General features: G+C 49.7%; 6 protein-coding genes across 6 annotated transcripts; 2 read left to right on the top strand and 4 right to left on the bottom strand.

The window, feature by feature from the left end:
* Positions 1 to 3334: 3334 nt before the first annotated feature.
* M436DRAFT_58531 (NAD(P)-binding protein) lies at positions 3335 to 4057 on the bottom strand (the record flags this gene model as incomplete). The annotated part of the gene is made up of 1 exon (XM_013567143.1): positions 3335 to 4057. One exon carries the CDS (start codon positions 4055 to 4057, stop codon positions 3335 to 3337), a length of 723 nt encoding a protein of 240 aa, XP_013422597.1.
* Positions 4058 to 4478: 421 nt separating this feature from the next.
* M436DRAFT_58553 (uncharacterized protein) lies at positions 4479 to 5078 on the top strand (the record flags this gene model as incomplete). Its single annotated transcript, XM_013567148.1, has 1 exon — positions 4479 to 5078. One exon carries the CDS (start codon positions 4479 to 4481, stop codon positions 5076 to 5078), a length of 600 nt encoding a protein of 199 aa, XP_013422602.1.
* A 1045-nt stretch (positions 5079 to 6123) lies between these two features.
* M436DRAFT_58524 (uncharacterized protein) lies at positions 6124 to 6789 on the top strand (the record flags this gene model as incomplete). Its single annotated transcript, XM_013567140.1, has 1 exon — positions 6124 to 6789. One exon carries the CDS (start codon positions 6124 to 6126, stop codon positions 6787 to 6789), a length of 666 nt encoding a protein of 221 aa, XP_013422594.1.
* Positions 6790 to 7363: 574 nt separating this feature from the next.
* On the bottom strand, positions 7364 to 9942 carry M436DRAFT_76919 (alpha-L-rhamnosidase; the record flags this gene model as incomplete). The annotated part of the gene is made up of 4 exons (XM_013567166.1): positions 7364 to 8570; positions 8618 to 9333; positions 9388 to 9864; positions 9913 to 9942. 4 exons carry the CDS (start codon positions 9940 to 9942, stop codon positions 7364 to 7366), a joined length of 2430 nt encoding a protein of 809 aa, XP_013422620.1.
* Positions 9943 to 10787: 845 nt separating this feature from the next.
* M436DRAFT_68148 (general substrate transporter) lies at positions 10788 to 12392 on the bottom strand (the record flags this gene model as incomplete). Its single annotated transcript, XM_013567157.1, has 1 exon — positions 10788 to 12392. One exon carries the CDS (start codon positions 12390 to 12392, stop codon positions 10788 to 10790), a length of 1605 nt encoding a protein of 534 aa, XP_013422611.1.
* A 715-nt stretch (positions 12393 to 13107) lies between these two features.
* On the bottom strand, positions 13108 to 15336 carry M436DRAFT_58458 (uncharacterized protein; the record flags this gene model as incomplete). The annotated part of the gene is made up of 3 exons (XM_013567130.1): positions 13108 to 14146; positions 14199 to 14415; positions 14466 to 15336. The coding sequence occupies 3 exons, from the start codon at positions 15334 to 15336 to the stop codon at positions 13108 to 13110; spliced, it is 2127 nt and encodes a 708-aa protein (XP_013422584.1).
* Positions 15337 to 15557: the final 221 nt, after the last annotated feature.

The raw sequence follows: 15557 nt of genomic DNA, 5'->3' as shown, positions 1-15557 counted from the left end.
TTGAAGATGTGCGCGTCCCGTTTGCTCAACCTGCAGTTCCTGCCTGCGCAATAGCTCGAATGCTGTGCGACTATAGAGAGCGTGTCGTGATTTTGGCATTCTGTTATGATCTCTTGTCGCTGCACAAGGACCAACCAGCTACCGAATAACCATCAATCTCATGCCAATGACCTCACGTCTTTGCAGAGGTCACGGAGTTGTGACTGCGCTTGTTCTTGAGTGCTTCCCCTCTGCACCATTCCAAAGGTCATTCATACCACGATCTCATGCGCTCCTTTGCACCATTGATTATCTGTGATAGTGGCACCACTCAATTGCCTACCTACATATCCGCCGCTTCGCTCCAATACGATGGATCATAGCACTGGCCCCAAATCTCGCATCACACCGTCGCCCGTCATCGCCGGCTTTATGGCGACTTGGATCAAGCCGCAACATCGTGACCACGACCGCTCGCCATCTCAGCGTGGGCTCTGAAGCTCGTGGCCTCCCTCAGTGTCACCGCGACAATCTCTGGACTAGTCATACGAGATCGAGCACGTTGACCCACAGTCACAATCTTAGTCCGTATATACTTGCTTGATGCGGTCGTTCGTGCTAATTATCTTGGACCCCACAAGTAGTACGCCGCAACATATACCACTTCCGATTTCCGTCGTCAGCAATTGAGCTCGCTCAGTCCCGTCCCCGAACATCCTTTCTTAGCAACGAGGGCCTGTTCGAATCAAACCGAGATTGCCCGGCGGATCCTCACATACTCTGTGCACCAGTTTCGTGCCGGCTGTTTGGTCGAACACTCTGCTCGAAAAGAGTGTTATAAGTCTGCCGATAGGAATGCCAACATCTCGGGTTTCACGATCTCTCGACTAGATCGCTCTACAAGGCCTCCATACTGTAAGAGCAAGCTCTCATCTAAGCACCCGAAGATTACATGAAGACTGCAAGATCCCAAATATCTTGAAGCGCGGTGTTTGTCGATCACATGGGCGACTCGACCAAAAGAAGCGGGATGATTAACAATGTCACCGACTCACGTCTTCCTTGAAGCACGACATTCAATGTTCCCTAGACTGGTCGACCAGTCCTCGTGTAAGCACATCAATTAGACGGATGTCACCGGAACACGTAAAGGGCTTGCTACTATACATCGGAAATTTTCAAGAGCTTCAGCTGGCACGACACAGAGCAACTAAAGCCCGCCGTCGAGGGACTCGCGACTCTCTTGGTCCACCGCGGTCTATACTTTCTGACGCGCATCCAGGGCTCCTAGCCTGATCTCCAGAGTTCCTCGCTTGTATCATGAGGTAGGCTGTTGTTTCGAATACCAATTCTTTTCTCACTGTTGGTCGAGAACTGTCAATGACAACGATCTTACCAATGCTGGACTTGTTTTTCTCCATGCGCATAAGTCCTACTCGTTGCGCCCTGCAGCGCCATGCTCACCGTCAAGAAGGTCGTCGATCAACAATCCACTGGCAACCTATTCTATGCCATAGTTCCTTCTCGCACATCAATATTCAATGTGCTTTTGTGATTGACATCGTCTTCATCGCCATAATCATGATCGTCATTGCTATCGTGATCATCTCGGAGATTCTGACGATTTCTATCATGATCATCAACTTCATGTATGCTCTATCTTGTGTTTTTACGACCATGCAATTGTTCTTTTGGTGGATATTCACATGACTCGACTTCAGCTAATATCGACGAATGTGGATCACCTGTGGAAGCGCGACACTAACGAATCACGACACCCACTTGGACTTCCTAAGTCCTTACACAGTCTTCCTTGCTGCATGTGTTTTGGTGCGCTGTCTTTCCGTTTCCCTGTTGCCTTCCATTGAAGGCTCTACAGGCTTGAGTTCCCAAAATGGCACATTGATCCGTAAACGATGTACGCAGCGAACATGCATATGCTCGCTTTCTGATCGGCGAGCTAATCAGAAGGCTACTGGGCTACTAACCCGCCTATACAGCAAGTCGACGACTTGTGACGAAATTATAGATTTGTCGCACAAGCAGTTCGTGTAGATCCATTCGTTGAGAACACAGCGCTAAAATCCTCAAGCATTACCGACCGTTCGCATCGTGGCCAAGACCTCACGCAACGCCTTATGGACAAGCACGTGGGTTGCCCCGCTTGATCACCTCGTGTTGATCAACACATCTTGCGTCTTCCTGGAAAGAACCCCGAGATGATCTACCAACGTCCAGGATCCATGTCAAAGAATAGACTCAGGGACAGATTCAAGAAGACAGGGTTCACGTCCGAGTACCTGATTGACGAGACAACCCCACGCTTCTGTACATATTCCGCGAGTGCACTGTCAAGACGGGTCGCATTGCGGAGCGTCTGGAAACGATCTTCAGATCTTCCACGACATATGTGTCTTGGCGCCATCAAGGTCCAACGGATCTCGGTGGCATATTTTTACGGACTTGTCTTTTAGACCTGAGCCAAGCTGGAACATGACGCTTTTTTCCATGATGTTTGAAGAGATGGTATGGATGGACATAAATGATCCTTACATATACTTTTTTGAGTCCGTTCATTAAGACATACCCTTGTGCCAATGGCTTTTCCAATTTATCCTGTCCTGACTATCTTCTAAGCGGACTAGAACTCAGGTCATCTCGACCTAAGGCGAGAGGTGTGGTCCTGAAGAATTATCGAGGTATCGCTCAGAACCCGCGATATCATTGGAACATTCCTCTAGCGTTCTACGGCATCCTTGATCCTACTTCAGTATGCATTCTACAAGTACGGATTTCTATGCTACAACAGTTGTCTCGATTGTAATCATATTGGTCGGTCTGCAATGAGCAATACTGCTGTAAAGAGTCTCACAAACCCTAAGAGTAATCAAATCCTGCTGCTCTTTGTACCAAGCACACATCGGACGGCACGGCCATCTCCTCGTGCATACAGAACACCCACCAGCTCGCCCACGGAAAACATGTTAACGTAGTGAGGACTCTCTAGACGTGATCTATTCTAACCTGGACTCTACATCGGACTCTTGTACCAAACGTCAAAAGAGATGTTGAACACTCGAAGGATGCATTCAACGTCTAGCCCGGCAGGCGGAAGCTACAGTAGGCAGTTCAAGAACGTTGTTAGCGTCTACGCGGGCAGCGACAATCTTACCATCATTTTATGGGCTGCTCATTCAAGGAAATAACTGTATGAGAGATGTTGGCCTCCCTGAAAACGCGATGGTCTGTCGAGTAGTTGTGTGCTGAAGTCTGTAGCAACTGTCGGCAGCGTTTGACGGCTACGAACTACGATTTATGCAGGCGTCAAAACTACCTCATGCACTATATAAGTAGCCTACCACGGTACCTGTTCCCCACTGTATGTCCAAAATGATGCAGTATCGTCCTTCTTCAGCCCGTGCAGCACCTTGAGCATGCCACTAATACTCTCATGGGCCTCGATCATAGCACCCTCACCACCCATGCGTGTTTTGACCCAACCTGGGTCCATGCTGATCACAACAGCGCCTGGGAGCTTCTCTCGCACCTCTTCGCCTTGGTGTACGGTGAGCATGTTCAGTGCAGCCTTGCTGATGCTGTATGTAGTGCACTTCCTTGGCTTGATGCCTATGCTGACTTTCATGCTGCCAAGTCCAGAAGTCATGTTCAAGATCCTCACGTCCGATGACAGTAAATCAGCCTTGTAAAAGCCCTCAGTTGTCTTTGCAGGTCCAAGAACATTGATGTTGATATGTTCATTCATATCGCTTTCGTTTATCGACAATGAATCCTGTTCCGGGACAGCATTGATACCACTGTTGTTGAGGAGGTAGTCGATCTTCTTGCCAGCGAGAGTCTTTTCGCATGATTCCACGAAGGAGGTGATGCTAGACGCTTTTCCAGTGTCGCATTCCAGGATGTGTATGTTGTCGTTCTTATTGAGTGATTTCAAGTCGGTCAGATCGTTTGACATTGAGCGTACAGCTCCAATGACTGTGTTGGAGCTGTCTGCCGAGAGTTGACGGACAAATTCGAGACCGAGGCCTCTGTTGGCACCAGTGAGCACGTAGACAGGCATGATGAGTGATTGTGTGAGTTTCGAAGGAACGAGAGCCGCATTTTAATATAACAATGCCGCTTGGAGCAAGTGCGGGGCTGCGGGGTTGGGGCGGCTAAAAGTCGATAGCGGCTAAATTGTTAGAAGGTACAATGTCGCAAGAAGCCTCCGTCCATCACTTCCTTCAATTCAGACCGCAGCACAAGGTTTGAGCATTGCTGAGCCGATAGAATGCCGTGCTTATAGTGAGCAGCTCACTCAGGGAATGGCTTGTATTAATCCTTAACTTGCTCGACAAACACAGGTGTGCACCTCTAGGCGATCAACGATCAACTCGTATATTTCAGCTCGATTATCTGTTACCTCTTTTTCGCGCGATCTCGAACCCTCCAGAACACCCATCTTGCCAGAAGTGAGTTCACCTAGATTATTGTGAATCGTGATGCAGTCTTTCGTTCGTTTGTCTCTACTTTCTCGACGTGCGAGCTGCACTCCTCCGTCTCTGCCTCCTGACAACAGACTGACCCGAGTCACAGCATCAGGAAAAGCTCTGGGATGGGGCACCGCGGAAGAATGCTCGCAAGCCGCCCCAGCCTACCCTTGTGGTATTACACCTGCCCATGAGTGGTTAGACACCGTCCTCGTACTCAACCAAGCACAACCGGATTACTCCAACACCTTTGGCAGATTCGGCGCTTCGGGGACTCTATCCTCATCCGACAGTGGCAAGACCTGGACTGGTGACAAGGTCACCACAGACGCTTGGGATTATACACCCATGTGTCCGGGCGATGACGGCTATAAGCTCACTACACTTGATAACAGTGTGTTCAACACCAACTGTGGTGTTGATTTTGTGAATGGCGAGTTAGCGAGCAAGTTGCTAGGAATTGTACAAGATTGTGTGACCTTCTGCGATGAGACTGAGAATTGTTTCTTCGCTGTATGGGATGGTACCACCTATGGACTAAAGAGTTCGGTTGCAAAGAAGGTGGCCAAGGATGGTATGATTGCTGGCTCGTTGGTCTCGAAAGGTTGTTAGTCAGCGACAAATGATTCAGGTCACGGTTGAATCAGATCCAAGCGAGAGAGCGATGTTTCAAACATAGGTCTACAGCTCTTTGGAAGCGCAACTCAAGGGAAGACTCGTCTGACCTTGTGATTATGGATTCCAGGCCGCCTGGAAGACAGCTCGAGTGATCGAGACATCGCTCTCCATCTCACCATGAGGCAATCCACTATCGATCAAGAAGTCAATAATACAGACGAGTACCATATCTGATAGCATAGGTCGCAGCTAGCACGGATAAGTAGCATGTGACTCGAACGATCCGATGTGCCACTCGCGAACGTCTAATTCATCGCTCGAGTGAGATAGACTGAACGATTGACCTCTCGGGATCTTCCTCTCATCTTCTTCCAGTCATGTAGCGTATGGGTCGTCGCTAGAGTCATTAAGACAGAAGCGGATGCTACGAGCCTGCAAATGACTCCCGGAAGAGCTAGATCCACCGGATGTCGGGATATAGAGTTTGGACAAGGTTCAGATGGGATCGGGGTACCGCGCGTACATATATACATACTTTTGAGCTCTACCACCATGTAAAGATACTATGTAGTGTTGTGCATCGTAGAGTTCAACTAGCGTAGTGACTGCAAGAAGACGTCAATGGCGCTTCTCCATGACTACAAGTACTTGATGCTGAGTCTGCAGACAAACGACGTGGTTTCTTTTCATGATCCTGGAGTTGAGGATCGAACGACAGGTCTAAATTTTCCAGCCAGTGTCCAGCTGGAAAAATGTGGCATTCGCGTAACGATCATGAACCCAGTGATGTCGACGACGAGGCTACTGTCGGCCTTATGACAGATAAATCAGCATCTCCACCGAGGCGTATGATTGAGCAGCGACAGTCGTGGATCTCTAAGTCTTCTTTAACCGTTACACTGGTCTTGACGAACATTGCCTGGGCTGGTCTCTGTCTTTTGCTCCTGCTACGGCTACATTCATCCCACACCCCTCCTTATATGAGCCAACAGAGATTTGAAGCAGATTTCGGTATTTCTACCTTCGTCAGCTAACCAGAATGATACACGACAATACTGAACAATCACCTTGTATAGTCACCGCAGCCTCCTTGCCATATAAACACGCTACAATCAAATTCGATGACCTTCTCCTCTTCAACGAGACAAGTCACAGCGTATATCGCAAGATGAATTCCAGCATCCCACTCTACTTTGGCAAGCCAAGCCCAGCCATAGATGCCGCATGGGCTGAGCTCCTCCAATACGAATATCCCGCCATCACATCAGAGGAAATGGCCTTGAATCCTTTTCTGTCCTATAATGCGGATAAAGATAAACATCCTGTCACGGGCAGATATCACTTTGCGCTTGACGTCTTCCACAACTTGCACTGTCTTAACGCGGTCAGGAAAGAACTCGACAAGGACTACTATGGTGCACATGACCACGGCCATGTTGGCCGACAGGCACAGTATCAGCAGCACCATAACCCATTGGATGCAGCTCAAAGAGATCACATTGACCATTGCATGAACCACATCAGACAAAGCTTGCAATGTCGGCCGGATCTTAGCGCTGCGGCAATGCATGTATTCGAAGACTTGGAAGGCTCCAAGTACTTCCTTGGTAATGCTGAACAGCACACGTGTTATGACTGGGAGAGCATAATGCGGTGGGCTGCTGGCAGAGAATTCGATCCAGGATACACAACTCCTGTCGGTTGAACATCCTTCGTTACACAGGTCCATGAACAAGCTCAATGTATTGGTAGCGAAGATCTGTCATAAACTACCAGAGGGGAAAACAATGGAAACAATTCTGGCGCTGGCACGCTGACTGAGCGTTCTCGATTTTCGCCTTGTTCCATTTTTGACTCGCTTGCAGACTCGGTCCATAGTGTAGGCGATCTTGATCTTGAGATGATCATTAAGAAGTTAGGAGCTTGAAGTCCGAAGACGTACCAAGACCTCGGCTCTAACCCACGGGGATAAGTTGAATTTCTTCGGCGATGGTGTTGCACTCCCTCTTAACACTAGTCGGCTTTGTCTCCACATCAGAATGCGCCGTAAGCATATCTATTCTATCCTAAGGCCTCCAGTAAAGAATTGAGACTTATGTATTAACAAACGTAGTGATAGTTCTACCTTAGCTGGTTAGCCAAGATGACACAGCACATAATGGATCAGTATATGCTGTATTATACATTGACTAGAGTAAGATCTATTTTGAGTCTTATAAAAAGTTATGATAGACGTAAGCAACAAGACCTTCTTATGGTCGTCAAACATGCTTATCAATCTAGCCTGCCTTAAGTGAACATTCTAAAGCTGCACTTGCCGGGTTAAAGAATAGCTGAAGTTGATCAACCACACCATGATCAATTGTAGGCCCATCAACACAGCTTCGCACCTCGATAGCTTTGTCCAATTGCAGCTTAATCGACACAGTCCCGTCGGATGATGTATTCCATGAGACTGTTGCCGTGTTATCGTTCCCCAAAGCGATCTTGGCGGTAATGCCCTTGCTAAGAGTCACTCGGGGGGCGAACAGAATTTGGGAGCAACCAGGTCGTGTAGGCTGCACACCTGCAATCTCTGTACAAAACTCGTAGATCGGGATGCTTCCCCAAGCATGGCAGTCGGATCGCTGTCGCACATCATCTTCTTCCCAGGTCGTAAGATTGTTGCGAAGCATCTTTCTCCATGGATCCCAAACCTCCGGCCACATTTCCTCATACACGCCATGTCCCGCCATTGCGAAGGCTCGGAAGGCGTAAAACTGCATGACGTAAGAGCATTTCGCAAACCCTGCGTCTCTCTTGAATGCGTGTCGGAGGATATTTGCCTGTTGAGAGGGGTTGAAGACTCCGGCGAGGACACCAAAGACTTGACAGTGTTGCGAGTACGCAAGATCATCAGCGATATCCGCAGTTGAGTCTGTGATGAATCTCCCATCGAAGCAATGCTTTCGAATGGCGTGAATGACCGACCGGGCTCGCTGTTGGTACTCTTCCGCGTATCCTCGGCGTCCAACTGCTCGGACAAGACTCGCTGTCTTCTGCAAGACCCAGGCGTAGAAGAGACTGAAGAAGGTATGGCAGTTCGACCCTCGGCCAGATGTCGGAACACCCTTGTCCGGATGTTCTTCCGTGGCTCCCCAAGTCGTGACCCAATCGACGAATTGCCACAGATCTGGAGGCAGATTTGAAACAAGGCCTCGGTCGTCAATGCATGACTCGAAGAACTCAAGCACGCCATCTATCCGCGGCAGAAAAGATCTGGTGTATGCATCGTCTCCGAAGTATAGATGATGATCGCAGATTGTCAAGATCCAGTACAATGGAAAGCTGGCGATGAGCTGAGGTCCTTGAGAAGGGACGCGAGACTGGGTGAGACCTTCCGCGGTAATGGATGTGGCATACATCGAGATGGCTTGTCTCATCAGACGATCATCGCCGGACAATAGATAGTGGAAAAGGCCTATGGAGCGAGAGTCGCCTGAGTATCTATTCGTGGTCAATTTAGTTTGTGATGAGATGGGCGGAATCCTCACTGTAACTGCTCGTAGAAGGGACAGTCTGAGTATCCATCAAACATGCAATTGCGCATTGTTCGGATCGAGATGTCCCAGAATTGCTTGCTGTCAGGTTCGCTGGGATTTGCCCAACTCGCCTTGATCGCCATAGGATAATTCGCTTGTGTGGCACTGAAAGATTGCAGAGTTACTGTCTCCTCGCCGATAGCGATCTCAAGTCGCAGGACCATGAACGTGCGAAACCAGAATGGCTCATATATTGTCTCTTGTCCAGCATCGATATCCAGCACAATGTCGTCGTGCGGGCCGATGAGGTGGCCATTCTGCCAGTCCAGTCTATCATTCTTAGTTCTGAAAAACGGATAGGACCGCGGATCTGCCTCGTAGCCTTCCGAATATGTCATCTTCAACTTCAATCTGCTCACACGTCTGGCTTTGAAGCACCATCGAAGAAAAGCCGTCGAGTGAACATCAGCCTTGATGTCGAGACAATGATTCGTCCCAGCATACAGCCCCAGGGGTATCCCATGTTCGAAGAAAGACGTCCACGCTTCCAAGGATAATGTGCTCTCGTGAACAACCAATGGCTTGCAGCTCACATCATCGAACTCTGGGAGCGGAATCGATCGGGGTTGCAGGCGCCACGGCAAGATATCTCCATTACGCGTGCCCATCCCGTACGATCGAGGACTCACAACGTTATTGGGCGCTGGAGGTTCTACTCGTTCGTTGATCTAAGACACTCTTGTCAGCAATAGTGACTCCAATACCTTCCTAACTAAGCTCACATGCAGACACCAGTCATCAATTAAGCCAAGTGGAAAGCGAACATGCGCTTGGACTTGTGCTATCCAGTTCGTAAGCGAAGCCATGTCGATTGATTGCCCTGTCATCCGAACAAGGCCAGCTAGAGTGAAACCAGGAAAAGCCGTTCTTGCGAAAGGCATCGCTCCTCTCACTGCTGCGAAATATCTCAGCACCAAGAACTGCACTTCGTTTCTTCCTTGTTTGAGGTAAGGAGTAATGTCCATCGTGTCATAGTACCACAACTGGGTGCTGCCACGAGTGGGTCCCACTGTCACAAGGCTACCATTGATGAAAAGCTTGTAGCGCGTGTCAGCGGAAAAGTGGATGACGGCGTCAGTGACTCTGGATGTAATGTTGAGCTCGCGACTGAACTTGACGATGTGGCCTGCGGTATTCTCATCCGCAGAGTCGGTCCACTCGGGCACCCACACCCAATTCGCTTGTAGTGCGTTGATCGTCTAGGATAATCAGCCTAAGTCGTTCAATCAGCGGAGGTGATCATGTACCTGCTGTTCAGCAGCGCTGACTTTGTTCATACTGCAGAGTCTGACGCGAAGAGCATCATGGTAGTTTACGATACCCTCGTACTCTTTTGTGAACAAGAGTCAAACGTCAAAGCTCGGTCACTAAAGACCCGAGCGTACACGTAGAGCGGCGGGGCATCCGGTCAATTCCCCCGGGTCATCGTCCGCAACGCCGATGCGTCCGCGGTCTGTCGGCAACTCGCGGATGCTTGGCCAGCAGCTGCCGAACCCTGGTAAGACTACTTGGGCTAACTGCAATGTCGATCATAGGAGAACTGGACTTGAACCCAGCTGGGAAACCTTACACAGATTTGCTATTGCACTAGCTGCACCGAACGCAAAAGTCGACAAGATGCCATTGATCAAATAACGACTGACTACGTATCTCCTTCATCGCTGAAAGTAGCACCCTGCCCCAATTTTCTCAACAAAATCTGCCTGCCCCCGCACATGACATTCTTTGGCCTATGACTTCTCTCGGTGTGAGTTACGCTTCGGACTCCAAACAAGATACAGAGAGAAGTCTATGGATGAGAGGAGTCAGAGATTCATTTGCAGTATGGACTTGTTCCATTGCATTGTGCTCTACGGTTTCCTTGGGATCAATCCCCAATCAGGGCTTGTGTAAACTATGGTATTCCGTTTTCTCATGACACGCAGTGGATTTGTGCCGAAGCATAGAAAGCTGTAATAAATTGGATACATAAATTGACAGTGACTATGGTAGTATGGTATTTGCATCGCCTGATCAGCACCCTCAACTGAGCCTGTAACGATTGCTAGCGAAGACACACTGATGATCTGATATGAATCTTGCTGATCCAGCCTTATCACAACAGCAGAAGAGCTACCAGAGCCTAATGGAAAGCTTGGGGACGAGTGGCATTCTCGATGAAGGTCACGTCCTGTTTCTGGGCAACCTCCAACTCTTCCACAACATCACGAGGGCCATCGAACAGCTCGGAGACCTCCTCAAGAGATCTACCCTTTGTCTCTGGGAACATGAAAAAGACCACCACGAGATGTATAGCCAGAGCGCAGCACCACACGATGTAGTACTTCCACTCAATGGCTTCCATGGCGATGGGGTTGGTGAAAGAATTGAAAAGTCCCGCAAGATTGCCAGTGAGCTGATAAAGCATAGCAGCCTTGGCTCTGAGCGAGAAGGGTGTGACCTCCATGATATAAGTGGCACCAATTGGAGAGCAGCAGTGGTACCAGGCTGAGAAAATGAAGATCATGGTAAGCACTCCAGCAGCGTATCCAGTGTGTTCAAAGTGGGTTTCTTGGTTGACTGCAGAGAGGGCGGTCCATACTACGAACGAGAGTCCCATGCCAATTAGTCCGACGAGGAACAATCTGCGGCGACCAGCCCTGTCGCACAACAGTGCAGCTGTTGTAGCGGTGATCAGACTCCATACTGACAAGGAGCCGTTCAATGCAAGCTGTGTCTTGTGGTCCTTGATGCCAATTGAATTCAAAACCTTTGACAAGAAGTAGGAAGTCAAAGCATTGCCGCAAAGCTGCAACATGGCGGGAATGTAAAGAGCGATGAACAGTCTGTGGCGATTGCCTGTAGAGGAAATGTACTCAGACCAGCGTGCCTTTTTCTGAATCTTCTCTAGCTCAAGAGTGGCTGTGATTTCAGCATACTCGAATTGAGCAAGTCGCGAGTTCGGGTCACCATAACCATGCCATTTGACAAGAATATCTTTGGCCTCTCGGTGACGACCTTGGTAGATGAGCCACCTGGGAGACTCTGGACAGAACCAGACAAGCGAAATCTGAATAAGAGAGAAGAAGCACTGCAGCAGACTGGGCAATCTCCACGCCCATGAGTTTTGCATCTTGAAAGTGCCAAATGTAATCCAGGCAGCGATCAGCGATCCAAGAGGCCAGGAGACAAGGAAGAAGGATACAATCTGCGCACGGTGTGTCGGATATGCAAGCTCTGAAAGAAGGGGCGGTGCACCAGTTGCGACTATACCGAGTCCAAAGCCAATAACAAAGCGTCCAGCAACGAACATGCCGAAGTCGTTTGCGGCCGTCTGCAGAATAGCACCGACAATTATGAATGCGGATCCGACAAAGATGCCCATACGTCTACCGTATCTGTCGCATAACTGGGATGAGACAAGTACTGAGATGAGCGTGCCACCGCCAGGACCGAACGACATGGCCCCCAGTCGGTTGCCCATCGGATGACCGAAGAATTTTTCCCATTGTGGCAACGATTGCATACCGTTCAACATACTGGCATCGAATCCAGACGCAGTCTGCGTAAGAAGAGCGGCAAGTAACAGGAAGTTCAACTTCAGAAGAGTGCCATCGCGATACCATGGAGCGCGAGTGTTGGGGATGACATCTTTGAGCTGAATGCCGCGGAATTCATCAAGGTCAATGTCGGTGGTTGTATGGTGCTCAGAGTCGGGTATCTTGGAGGTCGAATTATCGGTCGCCATGTTGGAAGGGCAATGATCTTGATGGACTGCCAGATTGTAAGATGAATCACCTTCGGCAAAGCGATCGCGTGCGAAGAGGAATGATTCTACGATCTCCTTGTGCAGTGGGGTAAGCTGTCAGCTTTATAGCAACGAGATGCGATACCAGGTTAGGAGTCCATCTTTCACCGGGCTATTAAAGTCGATCTTGCTCAGAAGGCACGCGAGGAGAAGAAGCGAAAAGCGGGGGACCCATCCAACGTGGGGTATCCGGATTTCGCACCATCTGGCCATCGGGGTATGTCAGACCCGACGATGGCCCGCTCGTCTTCGTTCCCCCGAAACGGCGGACATTGTGTCTACGATCATTGATCTTTTCGCGCTCGATTACGGAGCTTTCGTGCGACACTGATCTTGAAGAATCGTATTTGTGTGATACAAAATCAGGATCCAGGATTGGGAGGGTTGGAAGGGACGGGAAAACAGATGCCTTAGAGCTGTCATTTTCTTCTGATAAAGGGAGGGCATGACACCATATCCACGAGAATGTGCTTCCGACATGAACTTGAGCAGGTCGCCGATATAGGCATTCACAAGGAGTTACACATCAATATATGAACAAGGGTCGTACTGTGGTTTAATCAGACTTAAATATGGTTCGCTAGTCCCCTAATCAGGACGAATGGTAATTTGAATCATTCAGATCAAGTCACAATCTCGAGAAAGCAGTGACAGTTCATTTTAGGTATTTGCCAAGGTTGTCCAAATCGATGACGGGAGCATCGTCCCACTTCTGTTTAAGCGTTGGCCCAGTGGGCTGATGACCACCATTTGCTCGTGTAGATATGGCAAATATTGAGCTGATCACGTAGATTTCGTGCCCTTCACGAAGACCAGTTCTCATATCGATCGACGAAGCTGGAATCACAGTGCGCGGTCGCACAAGATTGGTGTTTGCGTCCGCTCTCAACGCGGAGCTTCGAAGGACAAAAGGGAAAAACGACTTGATCTGGGTCAAGATACCGCTCGCGCCGTCAAAAGAAGCCACCACTGTAGAGTCATCGTTCGAGATGGCTGTCTCCACAGAGCCTATTAAAGACTCTGGCATTAGTCCTCCGACTGACAGATGCATGAGGTTCTTCCTTTGACGGCTGTGAATTGCAAAACCGCCCTCGACGATGTGGACAGAAGGAACGTGCTTCAGGGCCTTGATGCGATGAATTCTGACATGCCAGTCAGGCCATCTCTCATTGGGTGGTATGAGCACAGTGTCAACGCTGACAGCTCGATCACTCCATGGATACCACTTGACTTGAGCAGTCGGCAAGGCAATGCTGATTCCTGCGCTCGACGCCACTGATATAGTGCGGAACTTGACAGGTTCACATTTCCACTTGGTGGCCCACGACTCAGCTCCGTCTCGACTAATTAAGAGCTGATTGTCGGGCGATATCTGTTGCAATAGTGGACCGGTCGGTACGGAGAAGCCAAAGGCGGACGAGTATGCGAACTTACAGTATTTCGCTTGGTTGGCTTTCATTGGCCATGCAACGAATTGTCCTGGGGTTAGCATGAAATGATGGTTGCCCTGGGGCGCATTGCAGAGAATTTGTTGCGGTGCTGAAACAATCACGACAGTCTGCGCTTGTCGCGGGTACGGCGACTCTTGTGCCGTCCAGAATGCACTGTCAGCGGACAGCGCAACCACTATCAGAGACTTCAAGCACCAATAGACCGATTGTTGGGAGTTGTAGTCTTCGGCCATATACATGTTTCTGCAAACTAAAGTCAGCAAACACGACAAGCGCCAACTATAGGTGCACGTACGGATAGAGCCATCCGATATTGAGGGTGCCATCCACGTTGAATATGTCATCGGAGTTCGTGGCCCACCATCGTAAGTGACGAAGCAGAAACCCCTTGATGGCGCCAAGAGAGGACAATGGCTCCGGCACATCAGGAACTCCTGCGAAAGCCAGAGCAGCGAAGTAGCCACCGCATGCGAAGCGGTATGTCAATGAGCGTCCAAAAGGAATAGCCGAACCTGCGACGGGCCGTCAAGATCTCCTCCAACGTCGCATGATATGAACTGACCTTCTGCGTCAAAATATCTCCAAAAATCCATCCCAAACTCTCGAGCACGCTGACGATATTTTTCACATCTTTGTGCGTCTATGTCGTTCGCATATTTGGAGTATAGAAGCTGACTGAACTGGATGGCAAAACTGCCCGAATAATAATCCGCTTGTCGACCAATCCCTATGGCATCTCTGCGACCAGTAGACTCTGCGAGATCTTGCTCTGCGGCTGCTTGGTCGACTGTTTGCCAAGGACCATCAGCTGACCATCCATGGCCGATGTAAAACGTGTCCAAGATGTCCAAGTCGGCTTCGAGCTCTTTTGAGACGTGATGCAGTGGCTCTCCGCAGACTTTGATCAGGGCAAGATTAGAGAAGACTCTGAACCAACGCCAATTAGTAGGAGGCATCTGCTTGCCATTCATTGACTTGAGCCAGGAAGTGACGTTGGCTTTCTGCTCCTTGCTCAAAGCCTCGAAGAATTGTTCAGGCGCTGCTAACAGAGCATAGGAGAAGATCTCAGCCTCTACCATCCTCTGATCCATCTGGTCGACGGCGCCCCAATAATCCGTATGCTGAGGGTCCGTTCCAGAGACGACTCCATCAATCCAAGGCTGAGTGACGTCCATGACTCGCTTACGAAGCTCTGCATCAGCGATGCTGCTGCATCCTGATAGTAGGGCGCCGACTGCCCACAGTGGTCGAGCGAAGCCTTCAAATTGAGCGGCGACCTCATCGAAATGTGTGCCAGTGGTAGTCGGCACACGGATACGTCCCTTGGCAGGGGAGAAGTATGGTAGCAGCGGCTCGATCAAGGCGAGGGTCGCTTTGATAAGGTCGTCTCGAGTAAGCAGTGGATTGTCGGAGAAGCCTGTCAGAGGAGGCATTTCTGGAACTAGATGGATGACGACTCTTTCCGATCATGGAGCCAAAGTCGAGGCCGAAGTGATGAAGAAGATGCTCCTAAGGCTCGAAGGCAAGACAAGAGGGTACGGGCGTCGGGCGATGTCCAGTCCGGCGGGGCTTGCGGGGGGCTGACAGGTCTGGGTCAATGCTCGATCCGCCGGCAGGAAGGAACTGGTGGAGCTGACGGACCCTGAGTCTCCGA

Source organism: Aureobasidium namibiae (genome assembly GCF_000721765.1).
Source record: "Aureobasidium namibiae CBS 147.97 unplaced genomic scaffold scaffold_29, whole genome shotgun sequence".
Lineage (NCBI taxonomy): Eukaryota > Fungi > Ascomycota > Dothideomycetes > Dothideales > Saccotheciaceae > Aureobasidium > Aureobasidium namibiae.
This window is presented reverse-complemented; position numbering and strand designations above follow the sequence as displayed.